This window comes from Staurois parvus, unplaced genomic scaffold (assembly GCF_062004578.1).
Source record: "Staurois parvus isolate SC_StPar_1 unplaced genomic scaffold, SC_StPar_1.0 ptg000186l, whole genome shotgun sequence".
Classification (NCBI taxonomy): domain Eukaryota; kingdom Metazoa; phylum Chordata; class Amphibia; order Anura; family Ranidae; genus Staurois; species Staurois parvus.
The window spans coordinates 5,560,396-5,583,436 of NW_028317982.1; the positions used below are offsets into that span (position 1 = coordinate 5,560,396).

Here is a 23,041-nt window from a genome sequence, read left to right on the forward strand (position 1 = left end):
AGATATACTGCTACAGGGCGGCAGGGGTGCGCAAAATCACATATATATATATATATATATATATATATACACGTGAATTTGCATTTCCGGGTAGGGGGTGCGCATGAGCCGCACGTGTGCCCTACCCGGGCCACTATTCGCGACCTCGACTGTCAGTCAATGGGTCCCGTTTGATGATTACACGCCAGCACCGGGTGATCGCAGAGCATTACCAACGGAGGGAGAGAACTTGTAAACAATACAGTTCTCTTCCCTGTCAGCTCCTGCACACTGCTTTACATGGTTCTGCATAGCACAGTCCTACAAAGCAGTGTGTTTACAGTTGAAAGCACTAACACAGTCCACAGTATAACAGCACATAGTTAATCCTTTGATCGCCCCACATGTTAACCCCTTCTTGACCAGTGCCATTAGTACAGTTTTTTTATTAGCACTGATCACTCTATTGGTATCACTGGGGATGTCAGTGACACCAATTCAGTTCCCCCCAGTGTCAGAATGCCCGCCGCAGTCCCGCTATAAGTTGCTGATTGCCACCATTGCTAGTAAAAAATAATAATTTAAAAATTCCAGTATCTATACCACCATAAACGCTATAACGTTCACATATTGGGATTTTTCTTTTTTCACAGAGACATGTAGCAGAATACATTTTGGCCAAAATGTATGACGCAATTGTGTTTTTTACATTTTTTTTACTGGACATGTTTAATAGCAAAAAGTCTAAAATATTTTTTTTTTCTCAAAATTGGCTTTTTTTTTTCATAGCACAAAAAATAAAAATGCACAGGCAATCAAATACCACTGGAAGAAAGCTCTATTTGTGCGGAAAAAAAGGGCATTCATTTCATTTGGGTGCAGCGCTGCATGACCACACAATTGTTACTTAAAGTAACGCAGCGAAAAAATGTCCTGGTCAGGAAGGGGGGTAAATCCTCTGGAGGGCAAGTGGTTAAAGCACAATGTAAGGATTGTATTTGGTACACTGTTTTAATAAATACCCTTCACTGTTTTTAAAATTGTCTGGCAGACAATTACAGTATTAAACAGAGGTACAATGCCACCCCACATGCTGCCGTGGCCTCTGCAAGCAGAAACCATTATTGTTGCATAAAGCTTTAAAGTGATATTTGTTTTTTAAATAACAAACATGTTATACTGACATGCTTTGTGTAGTGGTTTTTGCTTAGAGCAGCCCTGATCCTCCTCTTCTGGGGTGTCCAGCCGATGCTCCTGGCTCCTCTTCCCTGCCGAGTGCCCCTAGAGCAAGCCACTTGCTAGGGGGGCACTGGTGCATACTCGCTCCCGAGCCCCAATCTATGCAACCATAAGACACATAGGGGGTTGTTTACTAAAACTGGAGAGTGTAAAATCTGGTGCAACTCTGCAGAGAAACCAATCAGCTTCCAGGTTTTATTGACAAAGGTTAGTTGAACAAGCTGAAGTTAGAAGCTGATTGGCTACCATGCACAGCTGCACCAAATTTTCAGTGCAACAGTTTTAGTAAATCTCCCCCATACAGCCACGTCTCAGCCCCACCCCCCGCTCTTTTCTCACTGGCTGTGATTGACAGCCAATGGCTTCTGCTGCTGTTCTTAGCCAATGAAGAGAGAAAGAGAGACCCAGGGCAGCCAAGGCTCCCATGCACAACACTGGATCGGGAGGGGCTCAGGTGAGTATTAGGGGGCTGTTTGGGTGATCAGCACACAGAAGGTGTACATGAAGGTAAAAAATCTTTAGCCTTTACAACCACTTTAAGCTTTAACATGATCACTGTTATAACTGACATCGTGATCAAAAGTCCCTGATCCTTGGTGTGGACCAGGGCCGAGCTGACAATTTGGAAACTCGGGTACTGCCCGAGGGCCTGGAGTCAGTAGGGGGCCCCATGAGATGCCCCTGGTACCTTTTTCATAGGCTTTGAGTTTGGGCAAGGACACGGGCCCCATGATCCCCTATTGCCCGGGGGCCCCACAAGTTGTCAGTCCGCCCCTGGTGTGGACTGAAGCCGGCAGTGACAGGCAGGCTTGACAGTTAGCAGCCACATAGTGGTGGGGGGGGGGGAGATTTACTTAAACTGGTGCATACAGAATCTGGTACAGCTGTGCATGGTAACTAATCAGCTTCTAACTTCAGCTTGTACTATTAAGCTTTGACAATAAAACCGGGAAGTCGATTGGTTACTATGCATGTCTGCGCCAGTGGCTTCATCATGCTGCTACAGTCTTCTGGAGCCTGAGAGAACCTGCTGCTGGACAGCCAATGGTAAACGTCCACTTCCTCCAGGCAGCAACACACACACTGGAAGAAAGACCCTACCACTCTTCAGTCCAGAACACAGGAGACTCAAGACCCAGCGTATTACATGACAACAGATTTAGATGTATGTATCTGGGGCTTCTGAATTTGTTTTTTGCTTTTGGCACCTTAGAGGATGGTGGGGGGTATTGGAAGGGTAGTGTTACTTTAATTCACCTAACTTTGCATATCTTCAACTATAAATCTTTAATCAATCAGTCATTTATAAAATAAATATTACCACCAAGATAATATATATGAAAAGAGAAGTATTGAAGGGAATCAGAAGAAATAAAAAGTGGGCTGGTATTTATTTAAAAAAAAGTATAACAAAGAATCTATTCCAGTGATAAAAAAATGGCTTTCTGAGAGGAGTGTTATAACACTCGTAGATCATGGCTGAAAGCTAGGAAGACCAGTTAAAAAGTACATTAACATGTAACCTTTAAACTTCACGCTGTAACAGCCCATCACTTTTCTCAGAGAGATAGCCATACTAGGACAATTAATCACAGCTACAGCATACATAGAGTCAACATTCTTAATTAGGGTCGACACACACTCCTCCTGCCCATATCTGTCAGGAAGGCTGTTTAAAAAGCTGACTTATTAGTCCGTATTAGGGAGCTGTGGAAGGGTTCTGGTTAATATCTCTAGGTTGAAATAATTCATCCATCCGGGGTACACTGGTGCCTGATAATTCCTACCCTCACTAGAGGCTGAAGATAACCGCTGGCCCTTGGACTATCAAAGGCGCTATAAATCAACAAGAGTGCAGCTCCCATACATCCTGGGTTAATATCTGTTTATAATATCTCCGCTGAGAATGTGGGTTTGACACTTTAGGAATCATTGTAGAGAGTGAACAGGCAAAGCAGACAGTGTTACTTAAGAACACAAAAAGAAGATTAAGCGGTGGATATTTTTCAAACATATGATGTTCTAAAAGCTATCCTTGCACACCGACTATTCAGGGTCCACCCATATTATGCGTAAAACTGAAATCCAGCAAAAAAATGTTTATTTTTATTTCCTTTTTCAAAAAAAATTTTCAGATTTTTATTGTGGTCTGTTTTCCTTACTTTTTATCCCTGTGACACCAATACAAAAAGGGGATAGGGATAGGAAAGCAAAGACAGAGACAGCAATAAAAACCTCACTGACGTTCTAATGCTTCCCTGCTCTGCTAACCATCTCTTTTGTGGGGCATATTCCTGGTCAGCACATATGGGCAAGTAAAACATCCAAATGACATCAACTGCTACCTCTCCCTCTTCCAGTCTGAGTGCTGCTGTATAGTGGATAACAAGGGAATGGAATTCAGGTATTTACACAAGCTACATTAAAAAAAAAAAATATATAAAAACAAAATTCTGTGATAAATGTATACAGGAAATGACAGCTACAAACAATATCTGGATACAAAATATACGTGACTGACATGGACTTTCACTGTATTGTTCATGTAATCACAAGAGACTCCATCTTGCTTGCATTGTTGAATTGTCTCTCTTAGATTGTAAGCTCCAAGGAGCAGGGCCCTCCTAGCCCTCTTGTATTGAACTGTATTGTTGCTGTATTGTCTCCCATTATATTGTAAAGCACTGAGCAAACTGTTGGCGCTATATAAATCCTGTATAATAATAATTGTGCTCTGTGCCCTTCACGTAAGACACAGACACAACAGAACTAGATGCTCTCTCTCTCCCTCCTTTAAGGTTTTAAGCTGGCCATACACTATACAATTTTCTGCCCTATTTCCTTTAGATTTACCTTCAACCATGTAGTGCAAGGTCCTGCCTAATTGGATACAATTGAAAGCGTTGTTTAGGTTGGACCTCATATTATATGTTTTTTGGTAAATCTAAAGCAAATTTCTCCATAAAATTGTATAATGTATGACAAGCCTTAGTTTCACAACTGTTAGGCATAGTCTATGACATATGAAATGTGGCATTATTCTATTTGCTAATTTTTAATAACATCTCACACTACCCCCTTTGTATCTTCTGCATAGAATAGAATGTAATAATAAATTTTGTCAGAACGGATACTTTAAAGCACAGTGATTGTGTCCTGCAATTGCAGTGTTAAACCTTTATTTTCAGTTTGTCAGCCAGAAATCGTCCATAAACGTGACAATACTCAAAGAAAGGTGAGCTACCTCTTTAAATATAATATTCAAACCATCAACAAATATATAGATGTGGAAAATATCCAATAATGTCCACCAAAGTGAAATAAAGTCTCTAAAAATGATGTTCAAATCAATTGTAAATAAAATGTTCTCCCTGCACCTGTGTGGGTTTCCTTCGGTACTCAGGTTTCCTCCCACACTCTAAAGGTAGGTTCATTTGATTCTGTCTAAATTGGCCCTAATATGTGTACTGGTATGTATGAATGTGAGTTGGGGACCTTAGAATGTGAGCTCCTTGAGGGCAGGGACTGATGTGAATGTACAATAAACTGTATATTATAAAGCACTGTATAAATTGACGGTGCTATAGAAGTACCTGTAATAAATAATCAGAATCTCATGCAAATGCAGAAAGAAGCCACTGTTATGAAAAAATTCACACCACCAGGATACACGCACGTCTTACCAGAAAGATTGGATCGAAGGCAAATGATATCAAATGAGCTTAGCTGACACACAGCCACACACCATGAGATATCATGGTTCCTTTCTGCTCCACATCAGCATCACAAATGGCAAGTATTTATATAAAAGAGGAAGAACAGAACCTCATAGATCTTCTTTTCCTTATGTCGATGGTTATGTGTAAACGCGTTGGGTGGAGCCTGTGGCCAGTGATGTTATAGTGCACGCCAGTGAATGTTCCGTCAACACCTTCTTTGTTTCTGTCAATGCGAGTTATCGCATAAATGTTATCTTGCTTTTTATTGGTTGCACTATGAGGTTCTGTTCTTCATCTTTTATATATAAATACTTACCATGTGTGATGCTGATGTGGAGCGGAAAAGGAAACAATTTGGCGGAGCCATAGGACAAATGTGATGACAGCATAGGAGCCTCAAAGATTTAAGGGATATCTCCAGGTGTACGGCTGTGTGTCAGCGGAGCTCATTTGATCTCATTTGCCTGCGATCTTTCTGCTAAGAAGTGTGTGGACTTCGTGGCATGGATTTTTTCACAACGATGGCTTCTTTTAGGATTTGCATGGGATTATGATTATTTACAATTGATTTGAACGTCACTTTTAGAGACTTTATTTCACTTTGGTGGACTTTATTGTATTTTTTCCACAGGTGCCATTGATACAGATAATGAGTGCAGGACAGAGGAGCCTCTTAAAGAAGAAGGTACAGGTCTGTGAGAGCCAGAAATCTTGCTTGTTTGTAGGTGACCAAATACTTCTTTTCCACCATAATTTGCAAATAAATTCTTTCCAAATCAGCCAATGTGATTGTCTGGATTTTTTTTCTCATTTTGTCTCTCATAGTTGAGGTCTACCTATGATGCCAATTACAGGCCTCTCTCATCTTTTTAAGTGGGAGAACTTGCACAATTGGTGGCTGACTAAATACTTTTTGCCCCACTGTATGTCTTCTGTAAGCAGTTCCATACTAACAGGGAGATGTATAATCCAGCCCATACAATATAAAAATGCTTGCTCGTGCAATAAACATATGTGATAATTTACACAGCATAGTTATACAAATACAAAAATGATATCAGGACCAGTGACAGTAGATTTACATGTGCCAAGGTGCTTCAAATTCATGAAAAAAATCATATAATTGTACCACAAGTAAGACAAATTGGGGTTGATTTACAAAAGTCAAATAGGCTGTGCACTTGCGAGTGCAGTTGTATCATTTTCCTTAGTGAATTGTGGTGAAGCTCTGCTGATTTCCACCATCTAATCATGTGCAAGCAAAAATACAGGTTTTTTTTTTTCTTATACCGGATTAGTGAATGTGCTTAAGTTTCATTTTGTAAAGATTACCCAAACTATGGGTAAAATGAGTACAAAGAGTACATCTCACAGTTTGCACAGTTAATTGAATTGCTGGTTAGTTATGCAGGGCGATGCTGTGGTCTTTTTTCTACATATGCAGCACTTTGTGAATAAATCTCCACCATCTTCATAAGCACCTCCCATCATAAATAACCAGGCTTGACCCAAGTGGACATTTATTACTAAGAATATCTGTTAAAGAAATTTAAGACTCACTTTTGTTGCCTACTAGGGCTACAAACGTCTGTGTTTCGGACTCTTCGTTCACCTTCTTTACCATGGAAAACCAATCTTCTAAGTTCTCAAAACTTTGGTAGTTGGTGATATCGTATACCAATAAAACTCCCTGAGAGAAGGAGACATTACAATGTTATTTATTCTACAATACAAAATTCCCAGGATATGCAACTCATCTAACAATTAGCACATGTAAAACATGAACAGCTGTCAGCGCAATGTTTACCTGTAAGACAAAAACTAATGACAGGCATGTTTAGATCTTATGACAAATATTAATATTGAGCTACACTATGGGGATTAGCTGAGGTTATCTGTAGGTGGCACTGGGAAAAAAATGCATGCTTAGAGCAAGATAATTATTTCAACAAAGATAACAGCATGACTGCTCAATAACATGATCATTCTGCAGAACAGATATTGAAGTGGAACTGTAGCTTTTGCCTCTCAAACAGAGTTGCTTCAAAGGGAGACAGGTTTGCTGCTACTCTTAGCGATCTCCATAAATTGTATTTATATATATATATATATATATATATATATATATATATATATATACACATACAGTCATGGCCGAAATTGTTGGCACCCTTGATATTTTTCCTGAAAATCAAGTATTTCACACAAAAAAGGTATTGCATTAACACATGTTTTGCTATACACATGTTTATTCCCTTTGTATGTATTGGAACAAATATAAAACAGAGGCAGAAAAGCAAATATGACATAATGTCACACAAAACCCCAAAAATGGGCTGGACAAAAGTATTGGCACCCTTAACTTAATATTTGGTTGCACACCCTTTGGAAAACATAACTGAAATCAGTCGCTTCCTATAACCATCAATAAGCTTCTGACACCTCTCACCCGGAATTTTGGACCACTCTTCCTTTGCAAACAGCTCCAGGTCTCTCTTATTGGAAGGACACCTTTTCCCAACAGCAATTTTAAGATCTCTCCACAGGTGTTCAATGGGATTTAGATCTGGGCTCATTGCTGGCCACTTCAGAACTCTCCAGCGCTTCTTTGCCATCCATTTCTGAGTGCTTTTTGACGTATGTTTGGGGTCATTGTCCTGCTGGAAGACCCAGGATCTTGGACGCAAACCCAGCTTTCTGACACTGGGCCCTACAGTGCGACCCAAAATCCTTTGGTAATCCTCAGATTTCATGATGCCTTGCACACAGTCAAGGCACCCAGTGCCAGAGGCAGCAAAACAACCCCAAAACATCATTGAACCTCCACCATATTTTACCGTAGGTACTGTGTTTTGTTCTTTGTAGGCCTCATTCCGTTTTCGGTAAACAGTAGAATGATGTGCTTTACCGAAAAGCTCTATCTTGGTCTCATCTGTCCACAAGACGTTTTCCCAGAAGGCTTTTGGCTTACTCAAGTACATTTTGGCAAACTGTAGTCTTGCTTTTTTATGTCTCTGTGTCAGCAGTGGGGTCCTCCTGGGTCTCCTGCCATAGCGTTTCATTTCATTTAAATGTCGACGGATAGTTCGCGCTGACACTGATGCTCCCTGAGCCTGCAGGACAGCTTGAATGTCTTTGGAACATGTTTGGGGCTGCTTATCCACCATCCGGACTATTCTGCGTTGCAATCTTTCATCAATTTTCCTCATCCGTCCACGACCAGGGAGATTAGCTACAGTGCCATGGGTTGCAAACTTCTTGATAATGTTGCGCACTGTGGACAAAGGCAAATCTAGTTCTCTGGAGATGGACTTGTAACCTTGAGATTGTTGATATTTTGCCACAATTTTGGTTCTCAGGTCCTCAGACAGTTCTCGTCTCCTCTTTCTGTTGTCCATGCTTAGTGTGGCACAGACAGACACACAATGCAAAGGTTAAGTGAACGTCTCTCCTTTTTATCTGCTTTCAGGTGTGATTTCTATATTGCCCACACCTGTTACTTGCCCCAGGTGAGTTTACAGGAGCATCACATGCTTGTAACATTCTTATTTATCCGCAGTTGTGAAAGGGTGCCAATACTTTTGTCCAGCCCATTTTTGGAGGTTTGTGTGACATTATGTCGAATTTGCTTTCTTTCCTCCCTTTTTTTGTTTTGTCCCAATACACACAAAGGGAATAAACATGTGTATAGCAAAACATGTGTTAATGCAATACGTTTCGTGAGAAATACATGATTTCCTGGAGAAATATCAAGGGTGCCAACAATTTCGGCCATGACTGTACATATATACATACACACACACACACACACACACACATATACATACATACATACACACACACACACACACATACATACATACACACACACACACACATACATACACACACACACACAGGCGTACCTCGGTTTAGGAACGCCTCGGTTAACTTAATTTTTGGTATACGAATGAAAATCCATTGAAAATAATGCCTCAGTTTACAAATCTTTTTTGCAATGCATTCATGAATTTTTTTCGCAATACGAAGAAAGTTTCCCCACGATGAATTGCGCCTGAGATATTTATAGCGCCAGCCCCGTGCATGCTGGAGTCTGTGGGTAGCACGTGGCATCGAGTGTGTAGGTGTTGGAGCAGTTTTTGCATCGAGTTTTGGAGTCATTCTGGAAATTTTTAATCATGTCCCTGTACAGTATTTTTGCCTTTAAAATGCATCTAAAGATGCATCTTTAAAAACTCTAAAGAGTTTTGAACAGATAAAAGACTCTTTTTTTTTTACTTTTTTCTGACCTCTGGAACGGATTAATTGGTTTTCAATGCATTCCTATGGGAAACCGCGTTTCGGTTTAAGGAGAACGCATTAAACCAAGGTACGTCTGTGTATGTGTGTACATATACACACACACATATATATATATATATACACACACACACACATATTTTAGCCTCATGCACACAGGAGGTTTTAAAAATTGGTCCTTCTCTTGGCTCCAGCGCTTTGGCAGAAAAATAATGCCTGGCATTAATTCAATTGACCATAATAATAATTTTTTTTCTGGCCATTGAAATGAATTAAAGCACAACCACTAAACACACCTAGCGTTGCCACACGTTTATCCGCATTTACGCACGTCAAGCATTTTATTCTGCCAAAACACTGCTGCTACTGGACGCATTGGCGCTGAGTTTTTTTTTCCTGCTAGTAAACGCTACTGCTACTAAAAGTCTATGTGTTCATGGACACATAGGATATCATGGAAGGCTTTGTATAGCAGAGTTTAATGTTTGGTTAAAGGATTGATGCAAAGCTGAAGGTTTTGGTTATGTTAGTTATGATGCTATCATGTGGGCTGACATTAAGTTGTACAGAAGAGATGTGGTTCAAGGATTCAAATGACTGGGAAATAACTATACCAGAGTATACACTATACAGGAAAAAGAGTAGGGAAGAGAAGAGGTGGAGTTGCCATATATGTCAAAAATAGCATAAGGCTAACATTTATTCAAAAAACACTTAATTCTGGGTCTCCCATTCAACCAGAGAAGGATCTTCCCTTAGAATTGGTGTAATATACAGACCCACAGGACAGATTGAAGATTATGATAACTTATTGATAGACGAGACAACTCAAATGGCAATGAAGGGGGAGGTCTTGAGTATGGGTGACTTCATGCCTGATATTAACTGGAATTCTCAAACTGCTATTATAAGCAGGAGCAGGGATGTAATGGAATCACTGAATGGGCTCTCTCTAAACCGGTTAGTAAAAAGTCCAACCCAAGGCAATCATATTCTAGACCTTGTATTGACAAGTGGGGATCGACTGTCTAATTATGAAGTGGGAGAAAATTTGGGTTCTAGTAATCACCAATGTCTTTAGTTTGATATTAAAATAAGAATAACATAAAAATAAGAACTGAAAAATCATATACAAAAACAAAAGTTTTAGATTTAAAAAGACGAATTTTGCTGAAATGGGTGAATTTTTAAAAAATTAGTTGAAAGGTTGGAGCAAAATGACAGGAGTAAGTAATCAATGTGCACTTAAAGTCTACCATCCTGGAGGCAACTAGATTATATACCAGGCAAGTTAGTAAAAATAAAATGGAAGAAAAAAACAATATGGTTCACTAAAAAGATATAGGGGGTGTAGCTGACAGAGAAGAGTAGAAGAATAGACAAAAGGAGGCCAAACACATTATCAGTGCTGCCACATCACAGAAAGAGGAGGAAATTGCTAAATCTATTAAGAAAAGAGATAAAACCTTTTTTTAGGTACATTAGTGATAGAAAAAATACAATGAGATCACTAAAATGAAAACTGGGCACAACACTTAACAGAGTTCTAAGAGAATTTCGAGGTATAGTTGTTGGACCATTAACTGATCTTTTTGATCAATCTCTTCGAACAGGAGAAGTTCCTCACGACTGGCAACTAATATTGTGCCTATTAACAAGAATGGCAGCCAGGTAGAAGCTGGCAATCACAGGCCAGTGAATTTAACATCGGTTGTAGTAAAGTTAGTGGAATCTCTTCTGAAAAGAAGGATCATTGATCACTTAACACACAACTTGATGGATCCAAAGCAGCATGGCTTTACCGAGGGCAGATCATGTCAGACTATTCTGATTGGATTTTTTTTACTAGATTACCAATGTTTTGAACCAGGGTGGTGCTGAGGACATAGCACATCTTGATTTCAGCAAGGCATTTGATACAGTTCCACATAATGATCTAATAAAAAAGTTGTACAAGCTAGGACTTAGCCCTTGGGTGGTTCAGTGGATATGTAGATGGCTAAAGGATAGATACCAGAGTGTGGTTGTAAATGGAATTCACTCAGAACAGAGATCAGTCACTAGTGGTGTACCACAAAAGGCTCTGTACTAGGTCTTGTTCTATTTAATCTATATGTAAGTGATATAACTAAAGGTTTGTTGGATAAGGTATGTCTCTTTGCTGATGACATAAAGTATGCAATAGGATTGATATCCAAGGTGTCTGGAACATGATTCTGCATTGCTGGAAGATTGGTCAAAAAGGTGGAAATTTGAGTTCAGTGTTTCTAAATGTAAAATAATGCACCTAGGGAAATAATCCCTTGAGAGAGTACAACATTGGGGGTACAGTGTTGGCCAGCACTACAGAGGAAAAGGACTCGGGGGTACTGAGCAAACAGAGTGGCCAAGCAGTGGGGAAAGCAAATAGAATTCTAGGATGCATCACTAGAGGGATCACCAGCTGGGGGAAGGAGGTCCTAATCACTTACAAAAAGATATTGATAAGATAGGAGTCCAGAGACGGGTAACAAAAATGGTGAAAGGTCTGGGGGATAAAACATATCAAGAGCGACTTCAGGAACTTAACGTGTACAGTCATGTCTGTAGGAAAGAAGGGGAGACATGATTGAAACCTTTAAATACATCAAGGGGGTGAATAAGGTTCAGGAGGGCAGTATTTTCAACACGAAACCGAAACCAAAAACACGGGAACGTGACCTTAAACTAACTGGAGGAAAGTTCAAAACAAATCTCAGAAAGTACTATTTTACTGAAAGAGTAGTTGATGCTTGGAATAAACGTCCAGCAGAGGTAGTGAGCCAGTCAAAAGCTTCAAACATGCTTGGGACAAGCATAGATCTATACTCAGACAAAAAAGTTAACAAAAACAAAACAAACCCCCCCCCCCCAAAAAAAAAACACACACACACAAAAACGGGCAGAATTGATGGACCACTCTGTCTTTTTCTGCCGTCACTTTTCTATGTTTCTATGTAAGGGCAAATTAGAAGCAGTAAAAAAAAAGAAAAAAAAAAAAGGAAAAAAGGAAAAAAAGAAAAAAACACCTGATGCCCCTAAGCGTAGTTGCAAAAACACCCTGCGTGAATGAGGCCTAATATTCACAGAATCTGAGACCTCTCAGCCAACACCTCATATTGCCATGACTAAGGACTAGGTCAGTGCTTGCTTAGCAAACATCAAGAGGGCCAATGTGTGTTTCTGTTTACACACAGTATTGAGCCAAATGTTTTTCTTGGTTTTTTTTTTTTCAGTCTAGATAATTTTTTTTAGTGGTGCACTGAAATTAAAATTCTGGTGCCAAAACCGAAAACGAAAATTTAAAATGCATTGGCCGAAAACCGAAACGTGCAGTTTTTAAAAATCAATATTTTTTAAAAAAAAAATACACTTTGATAAAAAAAACAATATATAACCCAAGTTCTTTGTAAAATATGAAAGAATATGTTATGGCCAGTAAATAGATACCCAACATGTCACGCTTTAAAATTGCGCACGCTCGTGGATCGGCATCAAACTGCGGTACTTAAAAATCTCCATGGGTGATGCTTTATAAAGGTCTACAGTTTAGCAGTGTAATATTAGAGAGGAGGTCTAGTGCGAGAATTATTGCTCTTGCTCCGACATTCGTGGCGATACCTCACCTGTGTGGTTTGAACACAGTTTACATATGTGGACATGGCCTATGTATGCATTCACCACTACGTGCCAGCATGGGGGCACGTTAAACTTTTTTTTTTTTTGCACTGTCCCTTTAAAAAAAAATTTTATCACTTTTATTCTTATCACAAGGAATGCATGCATCCCCTGTGATAGAAATAATTAGTGACAGGTCCTCTCTATGGAGAGCTATGGGGTCAATAAGACCCCACATCTCTCCTCTGCAATGTAAAGCATTAGATCAAAAAAAGCATTGATCTAGTGCTTTAAAAAAAAAAAAAAAAAATGGCCGGAACCGAAAGTGACATGGCCAGGGTTTTTTCAGCACCTGTATCGGAGCTTTTTTCATATCATATGTTTATTTTTCCTCTTCCACAAACTGGATAATGTTTATAGGTTTTAAATAAAAATATGTATAAAAAAAAAAAATAGGACCATCACAGTCTATAAATGTTTTTTCATACTTTCACTCAAGATTCAGAAACAATTGAGCACTGTCCGTGATACCTTTTTTATTTTCACCAACATACATATAACTATACTAACAAATATATAAAAAAAGTATCACGGACAGTACTCAATTGTTTCTGTCGCAAATGCACTAATACGGCTACAATCACCTCACTTCACTCAAGATTCACACATTTTTGTAACTGAATCCAACACGTTCACATTTTACTCTATTTTGCATATATTAAAAAAAATAAAGACTTTGTATTCCCTTGAAACTGAAAAGAAAGTTTATTCAAATTAAAAGTGCAAATGTAGTTTCCACTGGCAGCAGTTTTCACAGTGTACTATTACAATTTACTATGTTACACTTAGGGTAGGTTCACGCTACCCGCCGAGAAAAACATTGAGTGATCGCGGGTGCTGGGAGGGGCACCACAGCAAGGTACCATTTCCCTTTTTTTTCCTAAACTTTAATAGAAAGTGACAAAAATGAAGTGTCACACAGAGACCTGCAGAGCAGTGTGAAAATCTACAGCAGTGTTGCAGATTGACATATGTAAAATGTATTGTGCCCCATTTACACATTCATGTTTTAATGCAGGCATCGAAATGGGATAAATCGCATGTGTCAACAAAGGTCTATATACATCCGTGCACTGCGCTGTGGCTCATTTTTGCAAGTAGCTTAGGTCCATTTAGGTACGCTGTTTGAGGCCTATAGAAGTAAATGGCAATGCATGTGATGCATTTTACGTGCTTTTTATCTCCCGATAACAGATAAGTCATTCCCTTAATAACCACCATGTGTTCACACACAACGTCTGACAAGCTGCAAGAGAGGGCGTTACTGCTGCTCAAATGCTCATTAGGGAGGTTCACAGCGATTAGTGATCACTGAGTGGATCTAACATCCTCACTTCACCTTCTCCATCTCCTCTTCTTCAAGCAAAGCTACTGTAGTTGCTGTCGCTGATGAACAAATTGCAATAAAAGCAGATATCACTTCCATTGCTCCTGTGCGCACCAATACATACCACAAGGAATCCAGGAAGCAGCTATCAAAGAGTGGACAACTAATGATGTCACAGCGCAAATATCTTTCTTGTTGGCTAACATGAAAAACACTTTCAAATTGCGTGTCAATAGGTGTGCATCAACACTTATTTAAAACATGTTAAAAAAAAAAACACATGAAAGCAGAAATGCAATGGTATGATCCTAGTCTAACCAAATGCTAAGGTGTAAATGGTGCCGAAGCAGCAGCCTCTCTTCAGAAGTACCAGATGGAGGCCCTACCTATAGACACCCTGGAGGCTTCCGTGAGCTTCTCCAGGAAGTTTGTATATCACAGCAGGACTGAAGAGACTTAACAAGTACAGGTTTAGGTTTGTCTTAAAAAAGAACTGCAGGAATGCAAGATCCCTTCCCACCAATCAGCTCTCAGAGCTCTCCACTGCTCCGCAGTGTAGTTTCTGCTCTCTGCCCCTGTTTTCTGAAAGCTCAGACAAGCTGTATAATTCTGCACTTTAAATCAGTTCTACTCCCTAAAGCCCACTTTTTTTCTAGCATTCTTTGGTCCAGTCCAATGACATCATAGGTTCTATTTCATCTTCTTCAGAAGCTGCTGTTTCTCATGCAATTTATATGAGCACTGCTTCATCCAGGAATACTATAGGTACATGCAGTGTGATGATGTACCCCCCAGTGCCCTCAAAAAGTGAGTTTGATGACACTGTCCATTATTCAACTGAAAGACTAGTGACAGCAAGACAGAAAGGATATTCTGCAGGGGAAAAGCACTGGAATGAAGATGGGTATTGCAGCAAACGTTTGAGGGATTTTTTTTAGTTTGGTTTCTTTGTTTGTTTTAAGGTGAACAGAGCAATTTTTTTTCCATACATAAAGAATTGCAAAGGGAAAATAAGTGATAAAATTATAAAATTATTTTTAAATATGCTATAAGCCAGAAAGGACATATACTATTTTATTATTATTTTTAGTATTAGTATTATTTTCTAGGGTAAAAGGTGTAAATTAATATTAAAAGCTCTTGTGACAAAATGAAAGTTTGTGAAAGCAGACAACCTTCTTCATACAAAAAGGGAGGAAATCAGTCTCAACCAGTCTCTTAGGACTCGCCTAACTGTATGTCAGATTGTAGGAAAATATATTCCAAAAAATATGGTAATCACTGCCTACTACCTTAATTAATTAAACCTGAAAAATCATCACTGCTGTGTTAAAGTAAACAAAATAAAATAAAAGCTGGATATAATACATCTTTTCTTGAGTAGCTTAAACATTAATGCATTTATTCCATCTTGTCCAAATTAAACCCTCCACATGTGAATCACATTATGTTTCCATTCCATATCTTGGCATATATAGAATATGCATATTAATAAAAAAAAAAAAAACTCAACTTCATTTGAAAAGTAATTAATTCCTTAAACAGGTCCTTTGAATAGTCCTATTCACACTGCAAACATGGGCAGGAAGTCTGTTAAGTAATTATGTTTCTTTAACTGCTTGACCAATAGGCTGGCAATGCAGTGTTCTAATTTTATTCAAAAAGTGTAAGACAGAAATAATTTACATAATACAGTATATTGCAGATGTATGAATTTTACAATCAGGGCTGATCAATGGTTAGGAAACGAGAAAATAATTAAATAATTTATTGTACACAAATATGGCGCTCACTACCCTGTAAACATCAATAATCATTGCAAAATAAAAAATGTTAATCTGACTGAATAATACATGGAAAAAAAAACTGTGTGTTGCTCTGATCTATTTTTACTATTTTAGTGAATCAAGAGATTTTTTTTGTTACATTTAGAGAGAATCAGTCAGCCTGAAATCAGTTATGTTTCATATATAATGTATATTAGCGTAGTCTATAAAACATGGTCAATCTGCACTATATTCATATTTTAGAGGGAAGGTACAGTGTATTTTAAGTGTACACAATTCGATTATCACAGGGGTTTTTTTTTATGCAACTACATGCTTCCACATATGTTTTTGTGTGAAATACAAGAAATTTGTGGTTTAGCTGCTACAAACATTTTCCTTCTCACTAAACAACTGTTAAAGGATAAGTTCATCTTCGGAATTTGATACATGTTCCGACTGCTGCCTCTACCCCACCCCGATCCCCCCCGTCCTGTGACAGAGGGCTGGGGATCTTCTTACCATGCCTGCTGTCAGAGATTGAAAATATCGTGAACGCACAGCCATGTCATTCATGGCTCCAAGTACCATAAGCCAACACAGCTGACAGCTTGCAGTTCCCAATGAACTGCGAGGTCACTGGTAAGCGCTCTCGCAGACCTTTGAGCTTCCTGCTCTCAGGTATATGCTTGCCCATACGAGGTACGGGCAGACAGCTATGGTGAGAGTCTACAGGAGCCTGAGAATACTGATCGCGAACGCAATGCTCTGCAGGTTCCTTAGAAAAAATTAATAAATGCACATTTTTTTACTTGCAAAAAAAAATGTGCATTTATTATTTTTTTCAAAAGGTACATTTATCCTTTTAGACAATGTAATAGCTACACAGAGAGCACATTGTTTTCAATGCTTCAGGAGACTTACTCTAGGTTCACATCAGTGCGGGTGGTGCCACTGTGGATCCGCACAAAAATCCGTGCAGCCTCACTACCCACACAGAGAAATGCGGACCTGCAGGCGAGTGACATTAGTTCTAATGGCATGCCGTCCATACTGGAAAACGCAACCGTACTGGGAACCGAGATTCCCGTGCGGGCTGCATTTTCAAAAGAAGTGCAGGGACTTCTTCACTGCATGTCACGGGCACGGGAGTCCATTCAAATGAATGGGCTCCCATGTTCATGCAAAACGCGTCCCGCACAGCCGCATATATGGGTTAGACTTGCATTGTGAGAAGCAGCAGCACAGCACAACCATTGTGTAGCACTGCAAAGCAGGAACAGCTGCTTAGATGTACTTGAAGTTATACTGAAGGTTGTAAAGTTTTTTTTTTTTTTTTTAATTAAAATTAAAAAAAAAATGTTATACTTACCTGCTCTGTGCAATGATATTGCATAGAGTGGTCCCTTATCTCTTCTTTAGTAGTCCCAAACCAGAACTGTCTGCTCCTCCTTCCTCCAGGTGCCTCCTTAGCAAGCTGGGTGCTGCTATAGGGACCCACTTGCAGGCGCATTGCCGAGCTGTGTGCATCCATAGACACACATAGCACTGGTAAATCATGCCCCGATCCAGTCTCACAGGAGTGTGACTGACAGAAGCAGGCGCTAATGGCTCACGATACCCTATACCACTTATAGCGCTGCTCAAGGTGCTCTGGTAGATCCGGTTTCTCACAGCAATAGAAGAGTGCAGGCTGCTCTATGCTTAATCCAGAAAGCAGGGAAATATGAGGGGATAAGAAACGCCACACAACACTAACTCAACAGGTGAAAAGAGATGTGAAAAGAGATGTGAACGACCTGGGCCTTGAGCTCCTCCTGAGCCCTGTCTCTAATGCATTTCACCCCATCCATCGGTTCTTGTGCATTAGCTCCTTCGAGCCCCATCTCTAATGACTGTTTACTTATCTATATTCCATACTATCTATCATAGGTATATTTTCTAGATTGTGCCATTATACATAATCCAATGCCTTTTCTCTTAGATCACTAATTCAATGAAAAACTGTGTAAATCAGCCACACAAGACAAACATCCAGTTTACAGCTCCCAATTTAAAATGATCACCTCTGCAAATAAATCGTATCTGCAGAGCATTTTTACTGCTTTTATTCCACTACAGCATCCTAGTGGTTTATTATTACATCGGAGGGTGTAGGATCACTGTTAATTTCCTCTTTTACTTATTTCAGTTACGTTTCTCCCACTTTCCCTCTCCAGGGGACGTGTGCTCTGAAAATTGTACCTGTGGTGTTGATTTCCCCAAAAATCCTCCACTAATTACTGCGATTTGCACATCTGACCCAAGCCACAATGCCTGGAAATGAGAAGCCGTCTCTCAGTAACAGCTGGGGATCTACAAACCTGGCCGTTCGCAGTGCTGAACTGGAAAGCCGGGTCAAGACAGCTTTACTGCATCTCTACATAAATCCAAATTATATTAATATTAAATCTTATTGGTCCTTAAATCCCCACGCCTCAACTAACAAGATTGGCTTTGCAATAAAAGAAGAAGCGCTCAAATATGCAACATCTTGAGTACTTGTGTGTCTTTTCACCTTGGAAGCATTCAATATGCTGGCTTGTTACACTAATTGCACTACAAAAAGACTAATGTGTAATTAAAGAGGAACTCCAGTCTACACAACAGCCTTGGTACAGTATTCACAGGTGGAGCCATTTAGGCAAAAGCACAGATTGCGTTAAGGTAAACCTAACCCCTAACCTGAGGACATTTATATAGCTAAAGAACCAAGTAATATAAATTACGCACATAAAATCATTATTTTTAGATTTTTTTTTGCCATCTCAGTAATGATGATCTCCTCCAGCCTCTTTCAGTCACTCAGTCCAGCATCAGTTACACAAAATTTTGCTTTGGACACGCTCACTGATAATGACCTCAATGGACCATGCCTGAAAAATGTGTGCAGGCAGAGTTGCTTTAACCCCTTTCCACATAAGGGAAGGAAATCTTTTTTTAAATAATAATTATTATTATAAAAAAAATAATAATTTTTTAAAATTTAGCTGTATATTTCTTGCTACTACCATAACCTACCACCAAAGAACAACCCAACTAAATTTTCCTGCTTCCAACGATCGCAGTGATACAACATATGTGTATATTGTTTGCACCTGTAGAACAGCCCAGAAATAATAGTGAACACTTTGCTTTTTCTTTTTTTTTTTTTTTCTATCCTACCTAAAACACACTGACACTAATACTAAATTAAAATATACCGGTATATATTTTTTAAAAAATCCTGTCAAAATATACTGACCCTGACTTTTAACCTTTACTTGACCCGAATACTAAGCCCTGGTTCACACCAGTGAAACTTGTCATACGAATTAACAGTTCCAAATAGCATAACAGTTCACACACTATTTGTGCCTATGGAACAATACAAATCTGTGTGACTCCGACTTTGCGGTACGGCACTGTTTTTGAAAAAAAAGGCTCCTGCACTATTTTTGCTGATTTCATGAGCGACCTGGGTAGACATCTGTGCATGAAGTCGCACAGATGTCAGGCAAGCCACACATGAAATCGCACTGACCAGCGGCTTTAAAATCGATTTCAAAGCCGTGTTTAGTATAAACCAGAGTTAACCCTGGCACTAATCTAGATCAAACCTTATATTTTTTTTTTTTTTTTTTACACACAGTTATGTTTATTTTACTCTCTGCAAAGAGAGAAAGATAGAATGCATCTCTCTACTCCATTCACAGGAAGAGAAAACACAGGGGCGAGCTTCACAGTGACTAATCACTGTGATAGCCAGTCAGAGGGGATCAAAGCAGTCAGGTGACCCATGATCAGGAGTACCGATACGCATATATGTGGCCCCGTGGAAAAAAGCCCAATCTAGTGCGGCTGCATATATGAGTACTGTAGGTGAGAAGGGGTTAAATATATATTTAACTCTTTCCATGCAACTGTCATAAGTCTTCTAGACCCTAAGGGGTTTATTTACTAAACCTGGTTGACTCAGAATCTTGGGCACCTGTGCATGGTAGCCAATCAGCTTCTAACCTTAGCATGTTCAGTTAAGCTTCAGCAATAAAACCTGGAAGCTGATTGGTTTTTATGCAGAAGTGAACAAGAGTCTGAGTCAACCAGGTTTAGTAAATAAACCCCTAAATGTCTCCATAAAGAGTACTTATTACCAAGAAAATTACTATGACATAGGGGGCTTGCCAGCCCTCTTGTGAAACTGAAAAGGATAAGCTCACCTTTTTACCAAAAATAATAAATGTACTTTTTTGCAGGTAAAAAAAAAAAATGTGCATTTATTTTTGGTTGCAGGAGCCAGGAAACCAGTGCACCAGCGATCAGCAGATCGCTGGTGGCATGAAGCTCTCCTACAGATCTGTCAGTATATCTGCTTGCTTGTACATCCCGTACATATACTGGCAGAAAGAATGAACTGACTGTGGAGCGCCGTGGTAGTTCATAGAGAACTACAAGCGACAGCTGCTAAGGCTGTCGGGACTTGTAGTTCCTCATTCACAGAGGACTGTGAATGAGTGACGCAGCTGGGTGGGCGGAGCCCCTCACAGCTATGTTTTTGTTTTTTTAATTTACCAGCTAGTGGGGGAAGGGAAGATCCACCACTAGCTGTCAAAGTGGGAGAACGGGGACCGGTGCATTCATAACATGTTACACCCTGAATAGGGTGTAACATGTTATGAAAAGTGAACCTATCCTTTAAGTGAAGAAAAACTAAAAAATTGCAAAATAAATAAAACGTAATATATCAAATAAGAAAAAAAAGCTTAAACACCTCCCCTCTGTGCACACGCACATATGAAAATGGTTAAAAATTACATATCAGGTTTTGCCAAGCATAGTGAAGTGAGAGGAAAAATTTGGAGACCACCATTTACAGTTAACTGTAAACTTATGAGCTTTGGTTTTTAAAGCGTCACCTATATGAAATTCTGTGTGTGGAATTACAATTTTATTTAAAGTTTCCACATTTTGATCATGTGATGCAAAATACTGTGTATGACTATTTCATATTTACCTTTCTAATGGTTTGTAAGCACTACAGAAAGGGTACATTTGCTGCTAAATGAATCAGGCTTACTACTCAGATACACTGTCATCTAGTATATGCAGGACAAAGTGACAGTGTCTTTATAAGGGCACCCCCAACCCAATCCTGGTTACACTCATATTACCAGTGCTGGATGCAATGCTAGAGATGCTCTGGACCAGAGCACTGTAACATGAAAGGGGGGTTACATGTTCCCCCATATCCAGAAAGTAGTGTTGCCAATGAGGGAGCATTGGTTATATAAATATAACTGGTATTTGGGGTCAAAAATAATTTGTCACTTTGCTCTGAATGGCCTTTTTACCAAATGTGCCTGCGTTGGTTTCCTCCAGGTACTCTGGTTTCTTCTTACACTCTGAAGACATGCTGGTAGGTTAATTGGCTCCCATCTAATTTGGCTCTAGTACGTGTATGTATGAATGTGCATTAGGGACCTTAGATTGTAACCACCTTAAGGGCAGGGACTGATGTACAATATATATGTAAAGCACTGCATGAATTGATGGAGCTATGTAAGATCTGTAATAAATAAAATAAGCTGTTCATAGAAGGTACAGTGTATATAAAAAGTCTACACACCCCTGTTAAAATGTTAGGTTTCTGTGATGTAAAAAAATGAGACAAAGATAAATCATTTCAGAACTTTTTCCACCTTTAATGTGACCTATAAACTGTGCAACTCAGTTGAACAACAAACTGAAATCTTTTAGGTGGAGGGAAGTAAAAATAAAAAATACGGTGGCATAAGTGTGCACACCCTTAAACTAATACTTTGTTGAAGCACTTTTTGATTTTATTGCAGCACTCAGTCTTTTTGAGTATGAGTCTATCAGCATGGCACATCTTGACCTGGCAATATTTGCCCACTCTTCCTTGCAAAAATACTCAAAATCTGTCAGAATTCGAGGGCATCTCCTGTGCACAGCCCTCTTCAGATCACCCCACAGATTTTCGATCAGATTCAGGTCTGGGCTCTGGCTGGGCCATTCCAAAACTTTAATCTTCTTCCAGTGAAGCCATTCCTTTGTTGATTTGGATGTATGCTTTGGGTCATTGTCATGCTGAAAGATGTTCAGCTTTCTAGCAGAAGCCTGAAGGATTTGTGCCAATATTGACTGGAATTTGGAACTGTTCATAATTCCCTCTACCTTAACTAAGGCCCCAGTTCCAGCTGAAGAAAAACAGCCCCAAAGCATGATGCTGCCACCACCATGCTTCACTGTGGGTATGGTGTTCTTTTGGTGATGTGCAGTGTTGTTTTTGAGCCAAACATATCTTTTGGAATTATGGCCAAAAAGTTCAACCTTGGTTTCATCAGACCATAAATACATTTCCCACATGCTTTTGGGAGACTTCAGATGTGTTTTTACAAAATTTAGCCAGGCTTGGATGTTTTTCTTTGTAATAAAAGGCTCCCATCTTGCCACTCTACCCCATAGCCCAGATATATGAAGAATACGAGAGATTGTTGTCACATGTAACACACAGCCAGTACTTGCCAGATATTCCTGCAGCTCCTTTAATGTTGCTGTAGGCCTCTTGGCAGCCTCCCAGACCAGTTTTCTTCTCATCTTTTCATCAATTTTGGAAGGACATCCAGTTCTTGGTAATGTCACTGTTGCGCTATATTTTCTCCACTTGATGATGACTGTTTTCACTGTGTTCCATGGTATATCTAATGCCTTGGAAATTCTTTTATATCCTTCTCCTGACTGATACCTTTTAAGAATGAGATCCCTCTGATGCTTTGGAAGCTCTCTGCGGATGAAGACTTTTGCTGCAGGATGTGACTAAGAAAATGTCAGGAAAAACCTACTAGAACTGCTGAATTTTATTTGGGGTTAATCAGAGGCACTTTAAATGATGGCAGGTGTGTACTGACTCCTATTTAACATGATTTTGAATGTGATTGCTTGATTCTGAACACAGCTACATCCCCAGTTATAAGAGG

At 39.4% G+C, this 23,041-nt stretch overlaps 1 protein-coding gene across 2 annotated transcripts in view; it reads right to left on the bottom strand.

The window, feature by feature from the left end:
- The window catches only part of RAB28 (RAB28, member RAS oncogene family), a 170,625-nt gene that overhangs the window by 89,134 nt on the left and 58,450 nt on the right, over positions 1-23,041 (bottom strand). For both annotated transcript variants that reach the window (XM_089677416.1, XM_089677415.1), the window contains exon 4: positions 6,498-6,627. In XM_089677416.1, coding sequence (XP_089533542.1) covers positions 6,498-6,627 — 130 coding nt within the window. The remainder of the gene's footprint in view (positions 1-6,497; positions 6,628-23,041) is intronic.